At 38.3% G+C, this 22,014-nt stretch overlaps 1 protein-coding gene across 1 annotated transcript; it reads left to right on the forward strand.

Annotated features, from left to right (window-relative positions):
* Positions 1–5,778: 5,778 nt before the first annotated feature.
* Positions 5,779–21,246, forward strand: LOC115921023 (glutathione synthetase-like). Its single transcript, XM_030977980.1, has 11 exons — positions 5,779–5,851; positions 12,359–12,663; positions 14,599–14,674; positions 14,996–15,141; positions 15,643–15,759; positions 16,291–16,455; positions 16,956–17,025; positions 17,874–18,065; positions 18,681–18,762; positions 19,052–19,247; positions 19,746–21,246. Exons 2-11 carry the CDS (start codon positions 12,377–12,379, stop codon positions 19,867–19,869), a joined length of 1,455 nt encoding a protein of 484 aa, XP_030833840.1. The 5' UTR covers positions 5,779–5,851; positions 12,359–12,376; the 3' UTR covers positions 19,870–21,246.
* The last annotated feature ends 768 nt before the right edge of the window (positions 21,247–22,014 follow it).

Here is a 22,014-nt window from a genome sequence, read left to right on the forward strand (position 1 = left end):
CGAGGTCGCGGGACCGCAACCGTGTTCCCAAAATGTCCGGTAAAGGGGTATTTTTCACGCACCAAAGTCCGGCTCGTAGTACTCCGGCCCGTATTGACTAATTTACACACTGGACTTAAGGGGTGTTTTCAAAAGGAGGGAACACGCATACGCGTACCCTAAATAACACTGAGTGGGGGGGGGGGGGGGGCTATACAGCTAATGGTAATTAAGACCACCTGTGACAGCGAAGAGCTAGGGTAATGAGAAAGGTAAACGGGCACCTGTCAAAGTAAAAGGGGCAATAATCATCAGATTTCAATGTAGGGGTATAGTCTCGAGGGTTCAAGTTCAGTTCATTTTATTCAAAACCACACAAAACATGACATAATCTTTTGCATATAATATATATGATTAATGTACTATTACCAATCTCTTTTTCTATAAAAAAGAGATTGGTAATAGTACATTAAAGGTAATACAAAGTTTTGGTATGGGGTCATGAATTTGGTTCAAATGGACATATTGGAAGTATATGCGATCCTACAATATTCAGTGATCGTTGTCGCGGTTGAAATCGAGTTTAGAGTTATGAAAGTATAACTAATTAACTCTTTATGTTGTATAGCTCCCTCTCAAGGTCAAGATATTAATCAAGCTATAAAACAATGTTTTTTGACTAAAATCGACCGACTAGCTTTTCCCGTTTGGAAATTATATATCACAACTACGTATTCAGAGATTCTTATGGTCGCAGCTACTATTGTACGGCCGTAGGTGCTATTTAAAATTCATCAAAATTTACCGGGAGCACCGGTAAATTTTTATATTCCATTTTTCTCAAAAGCAGGACTGTTTTAGGGGCTAAATTTTCTAGTGCTTACGAAACATCCACAGGGGCATCCAAATATATCAAAATAGTAAAGAATCTCTATCCACCCAATTTTCAAAATTTCCCAAAACTTTGTATTACCTTTAATCAACATAATTATACTAACTTGATTACATCATAAAATGAATGGTTTTAGGCGGGGGCGGATCCAGCCGGCGGCACATATGAACAACTTTCGTTCATCTGCTCCGCACGCATCGCACCGTGAGCTACAACACGTGAAATTCCTTACATCACCTACGCTAAATCACAGCAACAGCCTGAACCCACCGTCTCGGCCGGTATTTTAAAATTCAATGTTTTCTCTTTAAGATGATATAAATTTGAAATAATTTCATTCATGCGAAAAGGTTACACTTTTTGCTTAAAAATGTTCCCAAAAAACCTTTCACGACACTTTCTCTATGGAGGTCAACCGATTTTCGTCCAAAATTCGTCAACTCTCCATACCATACTCATCTTGGCTGTAGAACTGATTCGATGGCCGAATTGCACCGTCTCGCAGAGGTTTCAACGATTCCAGTTAAGTATCATTCATTTTGATTGGATAAGAGGAAAAGGTTGCACTTTTGCATCGAATGATTTGCTGTCTCTTATGCTCCTTTTTGCGCGAGAGCATAAAATATGCCACACTACACGAGTTCCATACATTAGCGTGCGAACTTTTGCGTTGCATGGGATTTGAAACATATAAGTCTCCTCTCGGAATGTTCCCCGAACCTGTCCATTTTGTGTAGTTATTTCTATCAATATGTGAGTTTCAACCTAAAATGTGGAAAGAAGAAGACATGTAGACTGTAGTAATGATAATTAAATGGTGATACATCATGGATTTGTTGTGTAATTTGCCAGTGACCAAGAAGAAACACAAAGGATTTTGTAAAAAAAAATTGGGGGCCTAGCTAGCTCGAAAAGTGATTCGAAAAATCGCACTCCCGCACTCCCCCCCCCCCTTGAGCGCCAGAGGTGGTGGCCCATGTCCAAAAAAAAGTAATTAACATGTTTTTACCCCAGGGGATTCGCCACTGGTTATAGGACCCCTGTGGTCTGTAGAGTGATGATTAACACTGATGAGTAGGTATTTTGTGGTCAAAAAGCATTTGAAAACGAGAAATTATGTCAGTCTTCCAAGTAGGTACGTTTTAGAGGGGTCTATTCGCTATTCATAAGGACCGCTATTCATAAGGTCCGCTATTCATAAGGACCGTTATTCATAACGTGTAAATTCCCGTACTTCCTGGTCCGCTATTCATAATGGCAAAAGAGGGTCGCTATTCATAAAGAAATAAGGTTCGTTAATCATAAGGACCGCTATTCATAACGTGAGATGAGGGTCGCTATTCATAATTCATATTAAGGGTCATTAATCTTAAGGACCGCTATTCATAATATGAAATCAGGGTCACTATTCATACATATGGAAACGTTGTATCATCCGCTCAATCTGACTTGCGTGCATAGAACAAATAAGCATTTTTCCATGAAAAAGTGAATTTTTCTAAAATGTGCGTTTCTTTCCAGCATTGGGGCGCCCGGAAGTCACTCGGGTAACATTTCATAAAGTATAATATAAAAAGACCATATGCAAATTTTCTGTACTTTTGTCGGAAAAAATACATTTATCCAGCACAATGTCGTCTCTTTCTGCGTTGGAGAAGAGTAAGGTTACGACGAGAATAGCGACCCTCTTCTCCTATTATGAATAGCGACCCTCTCCTCCTATTATGAATAGCGACCCTCATTTCCTATTATGAATAGCGACCCTCTTCTCCTATTATAAATAGTGACCCTCATGTCCTATTATTAATAGCAACCCTCTTCTCCTATTATGAATAGCAACCCTCTTCTCTTATTATGAATAGCGACCCTCATTTCTTATTATGAATAGCGACCCTCATTTTGTATTATGAATAGCAACCCTCTACTCCTATTATGAATAGCGACCCTCTTCTCCTATTAATAATAGCGAACCTCATTTCATATTATGAATAGCGACCCTCTTATCCTATTATGAATAGCGACCCTCATGTCGTATTATGAATAGCAACCCTCTACTCCTATTATGAATAGCGACCCTCTTCTCCTATTAATAATAGCGAACCTCATGTCCCATTATGAATAGCGATCCCCTACTCCTATTATGAATAGCGACCCTCTTCTATTATGAATAGCGACCCTAATTTCGTATTATGAATAGCGACCCTCATTTTGTATTATGAATAGCAACCCTCTACTCCTATTATGAATAGCGACCCTCTTCTCCTATTATGAATAGCGACCCTCATTTCTTATTATGAATAGCGACCCTCATTTTGTATTATGAATAGCAACCCTCTACTCCTATTATGAATAGCGACCCTCTCCTCCTATTATGAATAGCGACCCTCATTTCCTATTATGAATAGCGACCCTCTTCTCCTATTATAAATAGTGACCCTCATGTCCTATTATGAATAGCAACCCTCTTCTCCTATTATGAATAGCAACCCTCTTCTCTTATTATGAATAGCGACCCTCATTTCTTATTATGAATAGCGACCCTCATTTTGTATTATGAATAGCAACCCTCTACTCCTATTATGAATAGCGACCCTCTTCTCCTATTAATAATAGCGAACCTCATTTCATATTATGAATAGCGACCCTCTTATCCTATTATGAATAGCGACCCTCATTTCTTATTATGAATAGCGACCCTCATTTTGTATTATGAATAGCAACCCTCTACTCCTATTATGAATAGCGACCCTCTCCTCCTATTATGAATAGCGACCCTCATTTCCTATTATGAATAGCGACCCTCTTCTCCTATTATAAATAGTGACCCTCATGTCCTATTATGAATAGCAACCCTCTTCTCCTATTATGAATAGCAACCCTCTTCTCTTATTATGAATAGCGACCCTCATTTCTTATTATGAATAGCGACCCTCATTTTGTATTATGAATAGCAACCCTCTACTCCTATTATGAATAGCGACCCTCTTCTCCTATTAATAATAGCGAACCTCATTTCATATTATGAATAGCGACCCTCTTATCCTATTATGAATAGCGACCCTCATGTCGTATTATGAATAGCAACCCTCTACTCCTATTATGAATAGCGACCCTCTTCTCCTATTAATAATTGCGAACCTCATGTCCTATTATTAATAGCAACCCTCTTCTCCTATTATGAATAGCAACCCTCTTCTCTTATTATGAATAGCGACCCTCATGTCGTATTATGAATAGCGACCCCCTCCTCCTTTTATGAATAGCGACCCCCTACTCCTATTATGAATAGCGACCCTCTTCTCCTATTATGAATAGCGACCCTCTTCTCCTATTATGAATAGCGACCCTCATGTCGTATTATGAATAGCGACCCTCTTCTCCTATTATGAATAGCGACCCTCTTCTCCTATTTTGAATAGCGACCCTCATGTCGTATTATGAATAGCGACCCTCTTCTCCTATTATGAATAGCGACCCTTTTCATTGATTATGAATAATGACCCTTATGAATAATGACCCTTATGAATAGCGACCCTCATTTTCCATTATGAATAGCGACCCTCATTTCGTATTATGAATAGCGACCCTCATTTCTTATTATGAATAGCGACCCTCATTTTGTATTATGAATAGCAACCCTCTACTCCTATTATGAATAGCGACCCTCTCCTCCTATTATGAATAGCGACCCTCATTTCCTATTATGAATAGCGACCCTCTTCTCCTATTATAAATAGTGACCCTCATGTCCTATTATGAATAGCAACCCTCTTCTCCTATTATGAATAGCAACCCTCTTCTCTTATTATGAATAGCGACCCTCATTTCTTATTATGAATAGCGACCCTCATTTTGTATTATGAATAGCAACCCTCTACTCCTATTATGAATAGCGACCCTCTTCTCCTATTAATAATAGCGAACCTCATTTCATATTATGAATAGCGACCCCCTCATCCTATTATGAATAGCGACCCTCTTCTCTTATTATGAATAGCGACCCTCATGTCGTGTTATGAATAGCGACCCCCTCCTCCTTTTATGAATAGCGACCCCCTACTCCTATTATGAATAGCGACCCTCTTCTCCTATTATGAATAGCGACCCTCTTCTCCTATTATGAATAGCGACCCTCATGTCGTATTATGAATAGCGACCCTCTTCTCCTATTATGAATAGCGACCCTCTTCTCCTATTTTGAATAGCGACCCTCATGTCGTATTATGAATAGCGACCCTCTTCTCCTATTATGAATAGCGACCCTTTTCATTGATTATGAATAATGACCCTTATGAATAATGACCCTTATGAATAGCGACCCTCATTTTCCAGAATAGCGACCCTCATTTCGTATTATGAATAGCGACCCTCATTTCGTATTATGAATAGCGACCCTCTTTCTGTGTTATGAATACCGACCCTTTTGTAATATTATGAATAGGGACCCTTATGAATAGCGACCCTCCCGTCGTATTATGAATAGCGACCCTCTTCTCCTATGAATACCGACCCTCTTCTTTGATTATGAATAGCGGTCCTTCTGAATAATGACCCTTATGAATAATGACCCTTTTCTCCAATTATGAAAAGCGGACCTTATGAATAGCGGTCCTTATGAATAGTAGACCTTATGAATAGCGGACCTTATAAATAGCGGTCCTTATGAATAGCGACATTGACCCGATATTGGCGGCTTCGAACCTTGAACATCAAAGGTAACAGCATGCACACCAGTAGATTCTATATTGTGTAACCTTAGAAGACGGCAGCTGCTTGGAATAATTAGCTGGCAGTAATTGGGTCTCCAGCTCTTAAAACGGCCTTGGTAATACGAGCTTCGATCCGTTTCATTTTTTGAGAGGGGGGGTGGGGGGGGGGGGGCGTTTCCAAAACTGGTCTTAGCTTTACCTTTAATTAGGTCACTCCTTAAATTTTCATTTACAGCCATCGCACGAAGTTAAGCCGGTACCGCCTACGTAGGTAAGTGATTTTTTCCCTTTTATTCTGGCTCAAATGGTTTGTTTCGATAAGACATGCTGAAAAATATTGACCTAGAAGTCTAGTCATCGAACAATAGCCAATAATCGAACAATCTTCAGGATTGAAGGACATAGAAAGCTAAGAAGAAGATTAGAACGAGGAACGTCAGTGTGTGTGTATACTGTAACTTACAACGGTCCCACCCGTCCGTACTTGCGTGTGTTCATACATAATGTTTTGTCAACTAGAATCTAACCGTTATAGTCGTTAGCCTTAGCCTTAGGGCCTAGGCTAAATGACCATATTAAATCATTTCTATAAGTTTCAGTCGATTCGAAACCATGTGTTTAAAAACCAAAGAAATCACTGCTATTTTATTATAATTCTCCATTGACCAATTAGGTATTACTATTGGGTCTTTTTTTTAATGTTGTTATTTGTTGTTTCACTAGCAGCAGCAATATGTAGCATGCCATTTGATTTGCGAATGGTCAGGTCGTCTGGATTTCTTCTTCTTTGGGTTACTGTCCAACAATTACCTTAAAATGGGGTTAACATTAACAGGAACGGTGTGCACTAGGGTTCACTGCAGAGAGAGAGGATTGGCTTAATGTTTATTTTGCTCAGGAAGGAGGTTAACTTATTTTTGAGTTATGTTGACTTGGGTTGATTTTATGTAGTCTGGATTAGACCGAATTTTCCGTCTCTTTCGTTCGTTAGCCTCTTATTGGGGTAGGGTCGGCCGGCTTTCTCTTTAGAGACGGAAACCGTCTATACACATTCCCTTGATAACGCCACGGCCATTTCAGGTCGTAGCGTTTTGCCCCCCAAATCCCCCAAAATGTCATTTTACCTCGTGCATATCCACATGTAAATTAGACCTAGGCTATAATAAATCAGTTCCACTTACCAACTTGACTGAAATAATCAGTTTAATAGTCCCTTTTTAGGAAATTATGGGTCAAAATCGAAATCCATGTTGAAAAAGATTTTCAAAATGGATTTCGATTTTGACCCATAATTTCCTAAAAAGGGACTATTAAACCGATTATTTCAGTCAAGTTGGTAAGTGGAACTGATTTATTATAGCCTAGGCCTAATTTACATGTGGATATGCACGAGGTAAAATGACATTTTGGGGGATTTTGGGGGCAAAACGCTACGACCTGAAATGGCCGTGGCGTTATCAAGGGAATGTGTATAGACGGTTTCCGTCTCTAAAGAGAGAGCCGACCCTACCCCAATAAGAGGCTAACGAACGAAAGAGACGGAAAATTCGGTCTAAGTCTGGATATGCAGTAATAATAATAATAATAATAGTGAACATTTATAATGCGCCATGTCTGTCAAAAATGACACTCCTGGCGCAGTTGTGTGGAAGTTGTATAATTGTGGGCAAGAATTCAAGAAAGAGAAGGTTGAGTTCTGGGAAGAGGTGAAAAATTATTTGTGAGTGTCATCATTGCTATTATGCAAGGTAAAACATGTTCCCTGAAAAGCATGGCTCTTCAAATGTCAAGGGACAGATTTTTACGCCACATGTTCGTATAGTCCCATATACATCATTCTGTGTACAGTGCTTGTAACTTTACCAAGACTTGACCAAATTTCTTATCATTGTGATGATTTAGAACCTTGCAATACACACAAATACATAAATATGCTAGATGATAAACCTTTTCTGATCAATTCCACACCGTTTCTTGCACAATGCAATCGCATGACCAGAAGTCAACTTTATTTTTAAGCAATACTAATAATAGCAATTTTTGGTGTTGCTGCAATCGGGATAAAACAATTTTCTGATGATGTGTTCCTCAAATTTCTGTGGGTGCAGGGTAGAGAGCACTTGCACAGTGAGATGACCTGTAACTGCCTGTCGAAAGGCTGATAAGCAATCAAATTTCTGTCTCTATTTTAAGTTCATTTTATTTTTCAATGACGCTTTTTCTCAGTCTGTAATCCCCTGTTATGAAAGAGACTGCTCGATTTTGAATCATTTCAATTTCGTTATATAATTTTGTGTGTATGGATCCCATACGGATGAGCAATAAAATTCAGTTTGGGTCTCACTAATGTCTTGTACGACATTCTTTTTCATGTTTTTGACTTTAATGTAAACTATTAAATAATAATCTCTTGCCAATCTATCACTGTAACACCAATCATTCAAACCATACTGCCAAACTCACAAATCCTCTCTCCCAAGTCTCTAACTTATAATCATAACCAAGCCCTAAATTAATACCACTCACCCAGTTCAAGTTCAGGGCAGGGCCCTGTTTCATAAAAGTTGTTTTCAATAACAAATGCTAAATTTCTATGACAAATTTGCTCTCAGCCAATCAAATGCCACGATTTCAGTAGCTTATAACAATTATTGTAACTTGTTATTGATAACATGTTTTATGAAACAGGGCCCAGGTCTCCATGTGTTTTAATGTACATGTACATGTAGCATGCTATCCATATGCAGCCTCATGCAAAGAATATTCAAATGAAATATCACTCATCAACCAATAGCAAATAAGATTCAAGGATAAAACTGAATATTCATAAGAACAAAGGAGAAGAGAACCAATGATAAGTAAGAAGTGGAAATATTTAAATGAGAAAAGAACATACATGTACCACCTGTTTTAAGACTTGGTATGTGGAGGAGATGAATGGAGGATATGCAAATGATGTGAAATGAATATAGAAGAGACTAGAGAAACAAACAGTAATTGTGACAAATACAAGTAGGAAATAAGTCTAATTTTAACTCTTACATTAATATTACGGATTCCTTCTGATGAAACCTAGAGTTTTAGTTGCCTTGGAGAAAATTCTGCCAACGTGTCAGTTCCCAGTTAAATCACTACTTATCTACTCTTTTATATGTGTGAGTTTTAGTCTCTTGTAATGTAGTGTTATTTAGAGTGTGATCAAACTTAAATTGTTCTGTGGCATATGAAATATGACATGACACTTTTGGGCATGACTTGGCACTTTTGGGCATGGTTTGGCACTTTTGGGCATGGTTTGGCACTTTTGGGCATGACTTGGCACTTTTGGGCATGGCTTGGCACTTTGGGGCATGGTTTGGCACTTTGGGGCATGGTTTGGCACTTTTGGACATGACTTGGCACTTTTGGGCATGGTTTGGCACTTTTGGGCATGGTTTGGCACTTTTGGGCATGGTTTGGCACTTTTGGGCATGGTTTGGCACTGTTGGGCATGGTTTGGCACTTTTGGGCATGGTTTGGCACTTTTGGGCATGGTTTGGCACTTTTGGGCATGACTTGGCACTTTTGGGCATGGCTTGGCATTTTTAGGCATGACTTGGCAATTTTAGACTTGTCTTGCCAGGATGTTAGGCTTGTTAGCCTGTCTAGGTGTCTTTGTAACCTATCGCCATCTTTACGGCCCGTTATTGTTGTGTACAAAATGCAGTCATCTGCAAATAAATGACTTCCAGATTCAAGACCGTCCATCAGGGAGGTCATTTACAAAAAGGAGCAAGCAAGTTTATTGGACCTGAGACTGTGCCCTGTGGCACACTAGAGTCAACATTGACCCTATCAGAATGTTCACCATCTTTTACTGCCCTTTGCTTACATTTAGTCCCTCTCAGGCTCTGATACCATAGCGCCTAAGGTTTAGTAATTAATAGTTTTCTGTGAGGCTATTTGATGAATGCCTGTTGAAAGTCCATAATTATCACTTCCACTTGGCACTTTTGTTCCACTTCAAGTTCATATGCATTACCGGTATCTTGAATGGTGGAAATTAGCTATAATTCACAAGAATTATTTTTTGCGAAACCCATGCTGTTGGTTACACAGGATGTTATGTGCATCCAAGTGAGACATTACATTACAGCAGAGTATGTTTTCCATTACTCTACTACGTACAGATGTCAGGTTTACTGAATGATAGTTTGTAGGTTGAGTCTTATCACCTTTCTTAAAAAAAGGTGTTGCATGTATGTTAGCACACAGCCAGTCTTCAGGAAGTTCACGAACCATTCTTGTTTTGAGTGATAGCTAAAAGACAATGGTTGAAACACAAAGGTTCACTGAACAATAGTTTGTAGGTTGTGTCTTGTCACCTTTCAAACAACTGGTCTACAGGACCATTCCTGTTTCAATTAATAGTTGAAAGACAATGGTAAGTGCAGGCCTGATTTCTTCCGCTGTTGTTCGCAAGACCCAAGGGAATATTTCATCAAAATGAAACCTGGAGATTTGTAATGTATGGGCTGTTCTCTTTCAGTAACTTGACAACTCCCCCTACTATTACTTCAATTTCGGGCATGGGTAGAATTTTTGTTTCTTTTTCTGTTGGTAGGTCTGACAGTCTTTCTTGTGTGAATTGTTGTAGATACATGTATTCTGTTTACTATCTGTCAGTGTCCCTATCTCCACATCTCTGATGTCAGGTATGCCAGAAGAGTCTTTCTTAAAAGTTTTGATAAACTCCAGAAGGTTTTAGCTAACTCTGTAGACGTTTTTTCAAACATATCCTTTCCTTATTGCTTTTAAATTTTTTTTTTACTCTTCTTTGCTTTATTATAAGCAATTTGTTTGCTCTTGTATGTAGTACCTGTACATTCAATTGAGGAGTTTATCCAGGGTGTCTCATTCCTGTCAACTGTTACTTTTGATGGCAGCGCTCAAAATACATAGGGGGGCGATGGGCGATTCGCCCCCGTGAGCTACACAATCGCCTCCGTCAGAGTGCTCACGGGGGCGATTGCAAAATTATAAATCGCCCCCGTGGAATATAAATAACAAATATAAAATAAAGATGATCCTTTCTGTTATAACTTTCACACAATGTTGAGTTTCAAGTTTCAAACCTTAAATCAATGAAATGGAACTATGGAAGTAACATTTTTATAGCGTGCAGGATTTCTCACTCGAATTCTTTGGTGTCTGGACGCTGCCACATTGTGAAGGAATAAACACCTTTTCGCTGCAAGATTGCGCTATATCTCCCATCTCCACATCTCTATGGGTATTACGGATACAATCAAACAACGGAAGATCGCAGTTCACTGCGGTCGTCAGCAGAGCGGCTTTACTGGCTGCGCCGGTAGTATACTGGTGTGCACGCATGCCGCCCCATATCTGCTGGAGCAAGATAGAGGCGATCGCGCGAGGACCGAAACGTGAAGAAGTTTTTCGTTGTGAAAATCGTGAATCCTCTGAAATCTAATTCCAAAACATCAGCAAATAATGAACCTCGACCAGTAAATCAACCGAAAGCTAAAATTGGTAAAAGGAGACCTGTTGGCAAGGAGGCAAATGTATACGGGCTTGGACCAGAAATTTCGTACAAAGGGAAGAGATCTGACCGCGTAGCCAGGGGGGCGGTGGGGGCAGTCACCCCCCCCCCCCCAAAAAAAAAAAAAAAAAACGCGGGCCAAAAAAAGAAAGAGAGAGAAAAAAGGAAGAAAGGAAGAGGACGTAGGAAGAAAAAGGATTAAGAGTCGAGAACGGTACAACGGATCGTCTTCGTTCTCTAATAATTTATGAAAAGTCAAAGCTTCCGCGTTTCGCGCGGGAACGGGGAAACTGAATTCAGGCAAGGATTTAGAGTCGAGAACTGTAAAACGAATTGTCTTCTTTCTCTAATAATTTAATGAAACGTCAAAACTTTCACCTCCCTGCACCCACCCCTCTAGGGAGCGCGCTACGCGCGCTCTGTAAGTGATTCGCACGCTTTGCGTGCTCACTACCGCCCCCCTAAAATGAAATCCTTGCTACGCGCTTGCCTGTCGGACCATTAGCTGCATGTTATAACTTGTAAAGTTGTAAGAGGAAAATAATGCCGACTATTAATGATAATGATGAAATAGCAAATAATTTAGGAGTTTCATTGGTACCCCTAATTCAATGGAAATTTTTATTAATAAAAAAGCTCCCGTCAGTACTAAAAGAGAAGGCTCACGGGGGCGCTTTTTTTTTTGAAGAGCCCCCGTGGACCAAAAATTAATTTGAGCCCTGTTTGATGGGATAGGTGCACTGACAGCACCGTCTGTCAGTACAACCCAATTTGGTAAATTTACAGTAGTTGTGTTCAGATCTTTAGTTTTGAAATCCTCACTAATCAATAATCAGACATCAGCTGTACCATATAAATGTACTTTTTATGGTTTCTCTACTGTACTACATGGTTTGTCATTTACCAGCACCATAGATATAGTTGGCGACAATAATCAAATTACTGACTAATCACCAATAAGCCAAAACACAACAACAACAATCATCATGGCCACTAATACCAGAGATTGTGTTTGGTTTCATAACAAGAGATGGATTTTTGTATTTTGTAAATATAAAGAACAGGTCTGAGGTACTCTGTTATATGGCTAATGCATGATTTTGAATTAGTATTTAGTTTATTTTAAGCCTCGGTCACCATAGGATTAAAAGGAAATCATGTTATACATTTCAATCTTTTTAACATTGAACTTTATCCTTCGCATCTCAAACATGACTGTACTGTTTCTATTTATAGAGGAAGCAAGGAAGCAATATGTCCGCTCCATCCCTGGACCCCATCCTGCCGTTACCTCTAGACCAAGCACTATTGAAAGATGTGCAGGACCAAGCAAGGGACTTTGCATACAGCCATGGTGTGGTCATGAGGATGCCCCACCGGCCAGAAAGGTCAGAGGTCATCTGTCATGCTCCCTACACACTGATCCCGTCTCCATTTCCGAGGGTGTTCTTTGAGAAAGCCAAGAGGCTTCAGCAGGCCATTAATTTGCTCTTGTATAGAGTGAGTCAAAACAAAGACTTCTTGACACAAACACTGTCCAGGTAAGAACTAAGAACCCCTCTCATATCTTTTTGTTTAAAAAAAAAGAAGTTTTGAATATGATGAAAGAGAGCTCTGTCAGGGCTCAAAATCAGTGGTAATCTAGGTGCTATTGATTCAAGGGCACCTTATAGATCAGCCTTAGAAGCGCGGGTAGGAACTACAATATCTTGCCCCAAAAGGGATTTCTTGGGGTGAGGTTTCTTTTTGATCAAAGAAACAATATGACCTTCTTGTGTGGTAATGTGTTATATGTGGTTAACTTCAGGAAGAAAGAAAAACAAATTGTGAAAAGAAGGGAGTTTCCCTTTCAGTGCTTGGTTGAGTAGTACATGTACATTTTGAATGATTGAAAATATGTTAAAATAAGTTTTTTTTCACAATCAGTAGAAAATTGACCTGTTTTGATAAGCTCTTGCTCCCTATGCTGTCAACTTTTTGAAATGAAAGCTTACCAAGCCAAGTAATTTTTGTACTGATTATGAAGTAGGAACTTCAAAGAAATAAGGAACCTTAGACAGGAGCTCTTCTGCACTATATACAAAGTATCATGAGGCTTAAGCCTAGCCATCACTATAGGGTGTAAACAAAATTAAAGGGATGATCCCCCTGATATTAATTTGTTTTAATAGATCTAAACAGAAAAATGAGAGGAACAGGTCAGTGAAAGTTTTTAGCAGTTTCCGATTTCTAATCAGAGACTTCTGATTTTTAATCGAAATTCGCTCAAACTGTCAATGACCTGTTCCCTCTCATTTTCTGCTTCTATTACAACCTACTTAGTATCACTATCAGTATCGGGGTGGACTTCCCTTCAAGTAATTTCTTAATACTGGGTACCCATTTTACATTTACCTCACCTAGTTGGAGAGTGTCAAATGGAGATTAATGTCTTTCCAAAGAAATTAGTGATATGGCAGCAATTTGAACCCCATACCTTGTTGTACACAGTCTGGGCACTTACTTTAAGGATTATTTTCAAATGTTGAACAGTATTTTTTTTTTCTTCTCTCAATGATTTATACACCCTTTTCAAATCAGATCAATTATGTGCAACTGTGCATGATATTTCATCAATAGTAAAACATTCCTTTTAGCCGTGTGAATCTTGAAAATCAATATTCCCACCACAGTCAGCTGTATTGTACTGTTTTTTCAACACAACTGTAGAGATCTTGTAATCTATTGGTCTTAGTGGATTATAGTCACCGGACTGTAAACCACAAGGTACTGGGTTCAAACCCCCTGCCACACCACTAATGTGCTTTGGCAAGACATGTTGTACATTTGCCACACTCAACCCAGGGTAACTTCCTGGCTGGAATTAATTCCTTGAAATGCTGAAGCACTGTAATAACAGCCATGCTAACGTAAATGTTATGATTGTGGAGTGTCAAGTCTGACAGAGACATGAGTGCTGTATACAAGAACCCGCTATTGTTATCGTATTATGGCATCATTCAATGCCTAAGATTTATGATAAAAACATTTCATTATCCATTTTAAATTAATTTGATTTAAATTGAATTGAACATACTGTGACGGTGTATCCAGTCACATGGTTGTATGTAGTATAGTGACATGGTTAATATCGGCATTTAAGTAAGACTTATCTTTCATGTTTGTCAAGTGTAGTTATTGTGAATTTTTGGTAAATGAAAACAGAATGACGGCACCTTATCCTATAGTTTGTTAGGGTTTGCTACTTGTGTAATTATGTAACCATCTGTGAAGAATTTAATTTCCAGAAACATCTCAAAATTAAGTGTGTAGCACTTTAAAAAAAAAATTGGTTTAAAATGTATTTACTAACATAACAGTTCCACTTACTTTCAACATATGTGTGGATGTATGGGGGAAAAGGTTATCTTGATTTACATTAAGATAATAGTGCATGTATTAATTATACATATTTTTTGTTGCTTTTTATTTTACAGAACAATAGAAGGGGATGATTTCACAGGCAAACTATTCAAGATATATCAGCAAGTGCATGATGAAAAATTATCGAAAGTAAGTAAAATATGTTAAACTGATCATGGGGATGATGTCCTGTCTCTTAAAGATACTATGTCTCATTTGCAGGCCAAAATAATGAAAAATTCAAATTTCATCCGCATTTGAAAGATAATACTAGTTTAGAACCTCCCTCAAAACGAAGGGGCTTGAAAATGTCTTTATGTGGGAACATAACAACTGTTAGTTGTCTAATTGACTTTAGTTATTGCAATTGTTTTAGTAAATAGTCTGATTAAAAATCTTTTATAAATTGTGAGGCTTATTTTGTTTTATTTTGATTATTTTTGTTATTGTTGTTGTTTTGTTTATTTTCAGGACATTGAGTTAGGCCTTTTAAGAACAGACTACATGCTTGATACTGCCCGGGGTGAGTCTGGTAATCTTGCGCTGTCAATGGTTGAAATGAACACAATGGCTGCTTCCTTTGCTGCCCTAGCAACTAATGTAACACCATTACACAGGTTAGTCAAAAACTCCTGAGATTGTTAAAAGCAGGTCAAAAATTTTGATATAAAAATTGGATGAATTTTAATATGCTCCCAATAAAACATCATCCAGAAGGAATAAATTACTTTCTGGATTCTTAAAAACAGATTTTAAGCATACATTTTCATATTCATATCATAATACATTTTCATGTGTTTTTGTGCAAGCTAAAATCATTGAATAGGCTACCCTGGGCACAAAATGATTATTTTAATGAACAAAGAATTCAAACAAAGAAGAAATGAATGAAGCTAAAAGAATATGGTTATTATGAACTTGAAATACATGTATACTGAGTAATAATACTAAAGAGCACTGGGATGATATTTGATAGTACATACACTAAAGAAAGATACATGCATTTATTTATTTACATTATACTTATATTGAGACACAAACATATTTTAATTTACAATGATATGCAGTATATTGTGTGATGTCCTGACTGGTTTATATTGCAATGCATCTTTGTTTAGGTATGTCCTTGGACTATGTCGCAAAGAGTTTGAACCGTCCTGTATACCAGATAATCAAGCAAACAAAGGTTTGGCCCAAGCCATTGTCAAAGCATTCCACCTCTATGGTCAACCTAGGTGAGTACCCCCCCCCCCCCCTTTCTGCACCTCTCTATTAGTTTCCTTAATAGTGATATTTTTATTTGTATGACCAGTGCCGTGTAACATGAAAATTCTACTTGCAATCAAGCGAGTTTCATTGTATCTCCACTATTACTACAATTTATTGTATGTTACCATATATATATTGTATCTATCTGTAACATAACATTAAGAATGAGTTACTATTTGTATGACTTGATCTTGTGCATATGCCCCTGTCTGTATTCAATGTTTCTTTTTTTACAAATGTTCATCTTTTGTGAAAAAGGTTGTAGATCCCAATGTTCTGTGTGAGAAAGGGTTCTGAAAATAATGAAATCAAAATTTGTATGAGCAGGACCACAACTAGAATTGCACTCCAACATAGGCTCTGGCGACAGTTGCTCTAGGCTTCATGTTTTTGAAGATGCAGGGTTGGGGTTAGAGCTGCAGTTGGGTTTTAGGCAAAGTTTAGAAGTTGGGAGCCATACAATTAATCTGATTTTTGTCATGTTTCTTGTAACATAGTGCTGCAGTATTCTTCATCGTCACCTCCAAAGAACCCAACATCTTTGACCAAAGGTTCCTGGAGTATGCCATCACAGACTGCGACCACAAGATCAAGGTCATGAGGAAAACATTGGGTGACATCGGGCACAGAGGTGAACTCACAAAGGACAGGAGGTTATTCATGTGAGTCAGAGGTTGAAAGGTTAAAGGTTAGAGATGAAGGGTCTTTTCCATTTATGCATGCTGTGGAAAAACGGAAATCTACCCTGTGAAAACTACTCCCCTCAATGCCCCCTTCCCCCTCCAAAATTATTACCTCCTAAATAAATTAAATCACACAAAAACTGTTTGCAACGTAACTTGGGTTATATTTAAAGGGATATTAATACAGGCAGTTTTATTTCTTGGTGGTAATTTCCCTAGAGAGAAGTTGTCTTTCGGGTCGGGGGGGGGGGGGGGGGGACTTGTCCTGTCAGGTTTTCAATTATATAAAAACAGGGTTTTTGTGGTCTGAAATATAATTCTGTGCTAAAAAGAAGTTTCATTATGCCATTATAAGTTATAAGGAACTTTTTTGTGACATATCACCCAGGTACCATATATAATTTGCAGCCATTGAGTACCTCTGTGAAAAAATTCAAACAAAGATTATTTTTTTTGTAACTACTGCATTGTTTTTACAGAGATGGCACAGAAGTGGCAGTTTTGTATTACCGATCATGCTATACTCCTCACCAATTTCCAACAGAGTTTGTAAGTAAAGCAAAGCAAGTCGAAGTTTTCTTGTTCAGTCTAGTTTTTTGAAGTCATTAAAGCCTGTCTGTACTAGTTTGGCCAGGAGGGATTAGACCACCCAGCAAGGTCATTGACAGGTGGCTATCTCATCAATTAAGCTCTCAATTAACATAAGAAAAAGATCATTGTGGACCAACGGGCACCGCTTTGGCATTGTTCTCTATATAGAGGGAGCAAGTAGCTACAAGTAGTACAGTTAGGCTTTAAAGAATGATGATACCACTTTTGAACCATTAATGCACATAGGCATTATGTGTGAGTCAATATCTTATCACTTTGCTGATTCAAAATCTCTCGGTATACAGTTATGTACCTAAAATCTGCCTTTCCCAGTTACTACTGAACAGTCTCTGACACCATGCAATGAAAGGAACTCAACTTTATATTTGAAGGAGGCGAGTTGGCTCAGTCGGTAAAGCGTCTGCCCCGTTGACCCAAGGATCTGGTTTATGATCCAGCCCAGGCAGATGACTGAAGCCTGTGTTGTGTTTCGATGTGTCCCTACCCTGTTCTATAGATGCAGGTTGTGTTACAGTGGAAAATACTCTGTCCCACAGATAGGATGCTAAACAGAGGTCCCATGTGTAATAGAGTCATTACCTATGCATATTAGGTACCAACTGCAGTATTCAAATAAGATTAGGGAGGAAACCGTGATGTAGTGGTACACCTGCTCCTCCTAATCAGTTTTACTGGGAGGAGAGACCTGAGGGTTACAGTGAATAAGTCGCTTCTTCCCAAATCATTAATATCTTAAACAATTGATTTGTAACAAATTTAAATTATGATTCCCCATTTCATGACAGGAATGGAAGGGGAAACTAATGGGAGAGCAGTCTAGAGCTGTCGTCAGCCCGTCGATCTCATGGCATCTCGTTGGAACCAAGAAGATCCAGCAGGAACTAGCCAAGCCCGGGGTCCTGGAACAGTTTGTTGAGGACCAGGAGGTGACAGATTTCATCAGGTCCTCGTTTGCGGGCCAGTACTCCCTAGATCTGGTGAGTTGGTCTTATTTTATCTATTTTCAGTCTAGACACTGTTAAGCCTCTTTTAGATATGACATGGCAAACCCTGCCTTTCTTTTTTAATTTTCTTATTGAAACATAATCATAATAGGCTTCACGTTTCTGTATCTGATAACACAGAGCTCGGTGAAGATGAATAGGACCTTTTTTGCGTGTACTCCTCATTTATTAACACGTTAAAGAAAAAACCACCATGGTTTTACCGCTTTATACTTGAATGAATGAGCATTTAGTGGTACTGGTGTCTCAGAGTCTGAACTGATTAACCCATAATCTGCAATCTGTGTGTTTACTCACCTACAGCAGGTTGCAGTGTTCATGCAACACTCACTGTGTAGTTTGCAGGCACTAACCATTGTCGGTCGGTGTGCGTAATCGTGTCTGCATACTGCATAGGCTCTGTACTATAGCTGCTCAGGACACAGCCAGGGACTGACAGACCTAGGCTCTGCTCAAGGCTTTAGAAATTGTGGTCAAGTATCAAATTAGGGTCTGAGCTTGCAGATGAGTACTCACAATGTATAACGCATCAGGCATCGGTCGTTACTAACAGCTACTTGTATGGTTTTCTCACTCGTCTCATTGCAGACTCCCGAGGGGGATGAAGCTGCCCGAAGAGGTATAGAGAATCCAAGGAGATATGTCATGAAACCTCAGAGAGAGGGTGGAGGTACGTACATGATGATGATAATCTTGTGTTTCATATCACTGTTTTTAATCACTTCTCACAGGGGTGCAAAGCCTTCACTCCTTTGGGAATATGCTTGCCATATCTCCTCCTTGAGTGTTTTGGCAATTCAATAAAAAACAGCATTACTTATTATAAGAGTGGCAAATGTAAATTAATTTCTAAATGATTGATCCTTTAAACAAAGATTTTTTTTCTAAGGTGTGCTAGTACCAAAGATTACTTGATTAACATTGGTAATTATTGGTGATCATCTTTTCCCCTGCACCAGGCAATAATATCTACGATGATGAGGTGCGGACCATGTTGGAGAAGTTGGCAGGCAACCAAGAGAGGGAGGGCTTTATCTTGATGGATCGCATCCTTCCCCCCATCCATCAGAACTACCTGCAGCCATGCGGGGTATTCGATGACCTCAAACTGTCAAAGGTCATGAGCGAGCTGGGAATATACGGGACGATTATAAGGTAAGTGTGTATCGCCTGCTGCCCGCAAAAAGGTTATAAGAGATATGTATGGTCAGTGGCAGTAACAGCTTCTTGTTGGCAGCTGAAAATATATATTACTTCATTATGGAGTCAACAGTCTTGTTTTGCTTTTTTAACAGTAATTTTTAGAAGTTTCTGTACCAACAGCTTAACATTGAGTCTGAAGTCTTTTATTTTTCCTTTTCTTTTTATCTGCAAATTTTAGGAAGTTTCTTTACCAAAAGCACATTACTAAGTCAGAAGTTTTTCTTCATTTTCAACAGCAATTTTTAGGCAGTTTTTTGACCAAAAGCTGAACATCAAATCAGAAGTTTTCTTTTGTCTTTTTTGCAGCAACTTTTAGTTGTTTATTCAACCAAAGCCCATTATTGAGTCAAACTTCTTGGTTTGTTTTTAACCAGCAACTTTCAAGAAATTTCTTTTACGAACAACTCGACATTGAGCCAAAAGTCTTCTTGCATCTTTCTCTTTAAACAGTCATAATGGTGAAGTTGTGCTGAATGAAAGTGAGGGCCATCTCCTGCGGACCAAGCACACGGATGAGAACGAAGGGGGAGTGGCTGCAGGAGCATCCTGTGTGGACAGTCCTTTCCTAACTTGACGATGGTCATGCTAATCATCCAGCTCCCTGGCCGGGTGTGCTTCCAAAATTTCAAATCTTATGTCAAGGCCAATTGTAAAACAGGTCCTATTTTCTCATAAAGAAATTTTATAAAAAATAAAAGGAAATGATCAGATAAAAATACACAATCATTTAATTTGTGAGAATAAAACAAATATATGATCATACATGCTTATAACTGTACTTACAGGTGATCTGTTATTTGCTCTAGATTTTATTTCATCTAAATCATAGGTGTTGGGGTTAGAGTTAGAGTTGCAGTTGGGTTTCGAGGTAGGTTTAGGGCTAGTTTAAGGTGAGGTATAGTGTTTGGTTCAGGGTGGATCAGAGAAGTTTGTTCAGTATTGGAAATTACTTTGGAACAATTGTTGTAGGAGCAAGTGTCTTACAGCCTTATTACAACTCAAAAGATGATATTGCAATAATTATTATCACAACACTGCCAAAAGATACATAAACAGCAAAGCACACAGAATTACAATGTACCATTTGATCTTCTTTATTCTTTTGGATATTTTTTTTGAAACAATTTTTTGTAGAACTCCCAAGCCTGTATGCTCTATCTTACATGATTACATAAATAGAGAATACTCAAAATGTGGTTGAAGACAATTTTCTGGTTCCAAAGATAATTTGTGAGAGTCATTTTCCAAAGTTATAGATTTAATCGTCTGTTGAAAGCAAGAAGGGCTCTAACTCCATGTTCAAGTATATGTGTGAACACCCTTCTAGCATCAAACAGATGTGTACTTAACTGTCAAAACCTTTATAAGGCCAAGTCTTTTGAATATCAAGTTCTGTGTCTCAGGTGACTTTTTGTATTGATTGTGTAAAAAGGCCACCTGTCTACAAATGCCATTCATTCTGTTTCGTGGCCTTTATATACAAGATTGAATGTATACAGTGTACTTACCTCATATAGATTATTATGAGTAATTATGATTGAAAATGTAAACATCATTATACTAATCATCATTATGTGAAGAGACACCCTTAGTTTCAATTAAAAGTGTTATGCAACTGAAACTCTAGGTGTGCAATATTTGGAACAGACTTTTATCATTTTTAGTAGTCAAGATGAGACTCGACTTGTCAAGTGAGAATTTTAAGTTGATTCTTATTTTAAGTTTATTATTATGCTTAAACTTTAGCATTAATCATGATTTATCTGTGGTAGTATCCAATACTTTTACATAATATATTACTTTCACAATTATTTCCACAGTATTGATTTGTTATGTGCAAAAAAATTACACGAGTAAGTGGCTTAGCCTTTATATTGTACTGTGATTCATCATCCAATGTGTATATTTGATTCATATATTTGCCAATAAATCATGATTTATTTAACTAACAGCAATAGTGTGACTTGTCTAAATATTTCAGTAAGTGTCTTTAAAGCCCCACAGCAGAACTTATAACTACTTGCACCCTCTATACAGCCAACAATGCCCAAGTGGTACCCGTTGATCCCCCATGATGCCTTTTTTCTTTGATTTGATGAGATAACCACCTTCCAGCGACCTTGCAGGGAGGTCTAATCCCTCCATGCCATACTAGTGCAGAGGGGCTTAAAAAGAATTTCTTATGGTTCTGACTGTATTACATGTACTCATGTATGTTTTGCCATGTGCTAGGTATCTAATGAGGAGGTGCTTTAAGAATGATAGTGTTACTAATGTGTACGTTTGAGACGCGTTTTTAAAACAAATTTGCTCTGGATTCGTAAGAATACTCTTCAGTTTGTGTAGCATGTGGTCTGAATAAAAATTAGTGTCATTATCTGGCAGCACTGAAACCATTTTTATCATCAATAAAAACAATAGTAATGATAATAAGAACAACAATAATAATGTAATGATTATAACACTAGTTTGGTACGTCTATAAGACGTTACTAGGTTATATGATAGTTATAAGTGTACCGGCCTGTGCATCACATGGTTCACGGATGGATTCCCGCCACGGCACTAATGTGTTTGGCAAGACATTGTTCTACATTTGCTGCTCTCCATCCAAGTGTTAAATGGTACCCGGTAGGATGCGAATGTGATTGGATTAGCATGTGTGCGCTTGTAAAATGATACGGAACGTACGTATGCACTATATGAGGTACGGATCAGTA

The sequence above is a fragment of the Strongylocentrotus purpuratus genome, unplaced genomic scaffold (genome assembly GCF_000002235.5).
Source record: "Strongylocentrotus purpuratus isolate Spur 01 unplaced genomic scaffold, Spur_5.0 spur5_contig_810, whole genome shotgun sequence".
Classification (NCBI taxonomy): Eukaryota; Metazoa; Echinodermata; class Echinoidea; order Camarodonta; family Strongylocentrotidae; genus Strongylocentrotus; species Strongylocentrotus purpuratus.

What these genes read in the sequence shown, in the direction of transcription:
- LOC115921023 (XM_030977980.1), top strand. Translation starts at nt 12,377, where the DNA reads ATGTCCGCTCCATCCCTGGACCCCATCCTGCCGTTACCTCTAGACCAA. An exon ending in AATGTAACACCATTACACAG is followed by an intron (nt 15,142 to 15,642) that starts GTTAGTCAAAAA and finishes ATCTTTGTTTAG; the next exon opens with GTATGTCCTTGGACTATGTC. An exon ending in GCCAGTACTCCCTAGATCTG is followed by an intron (nt 18,066 to 18,680) that starts GTGAGTTGGTCT and finishes GTCTCATTGCAG; the next exon opens with ACTCCCGAGGGGGATGAAGC.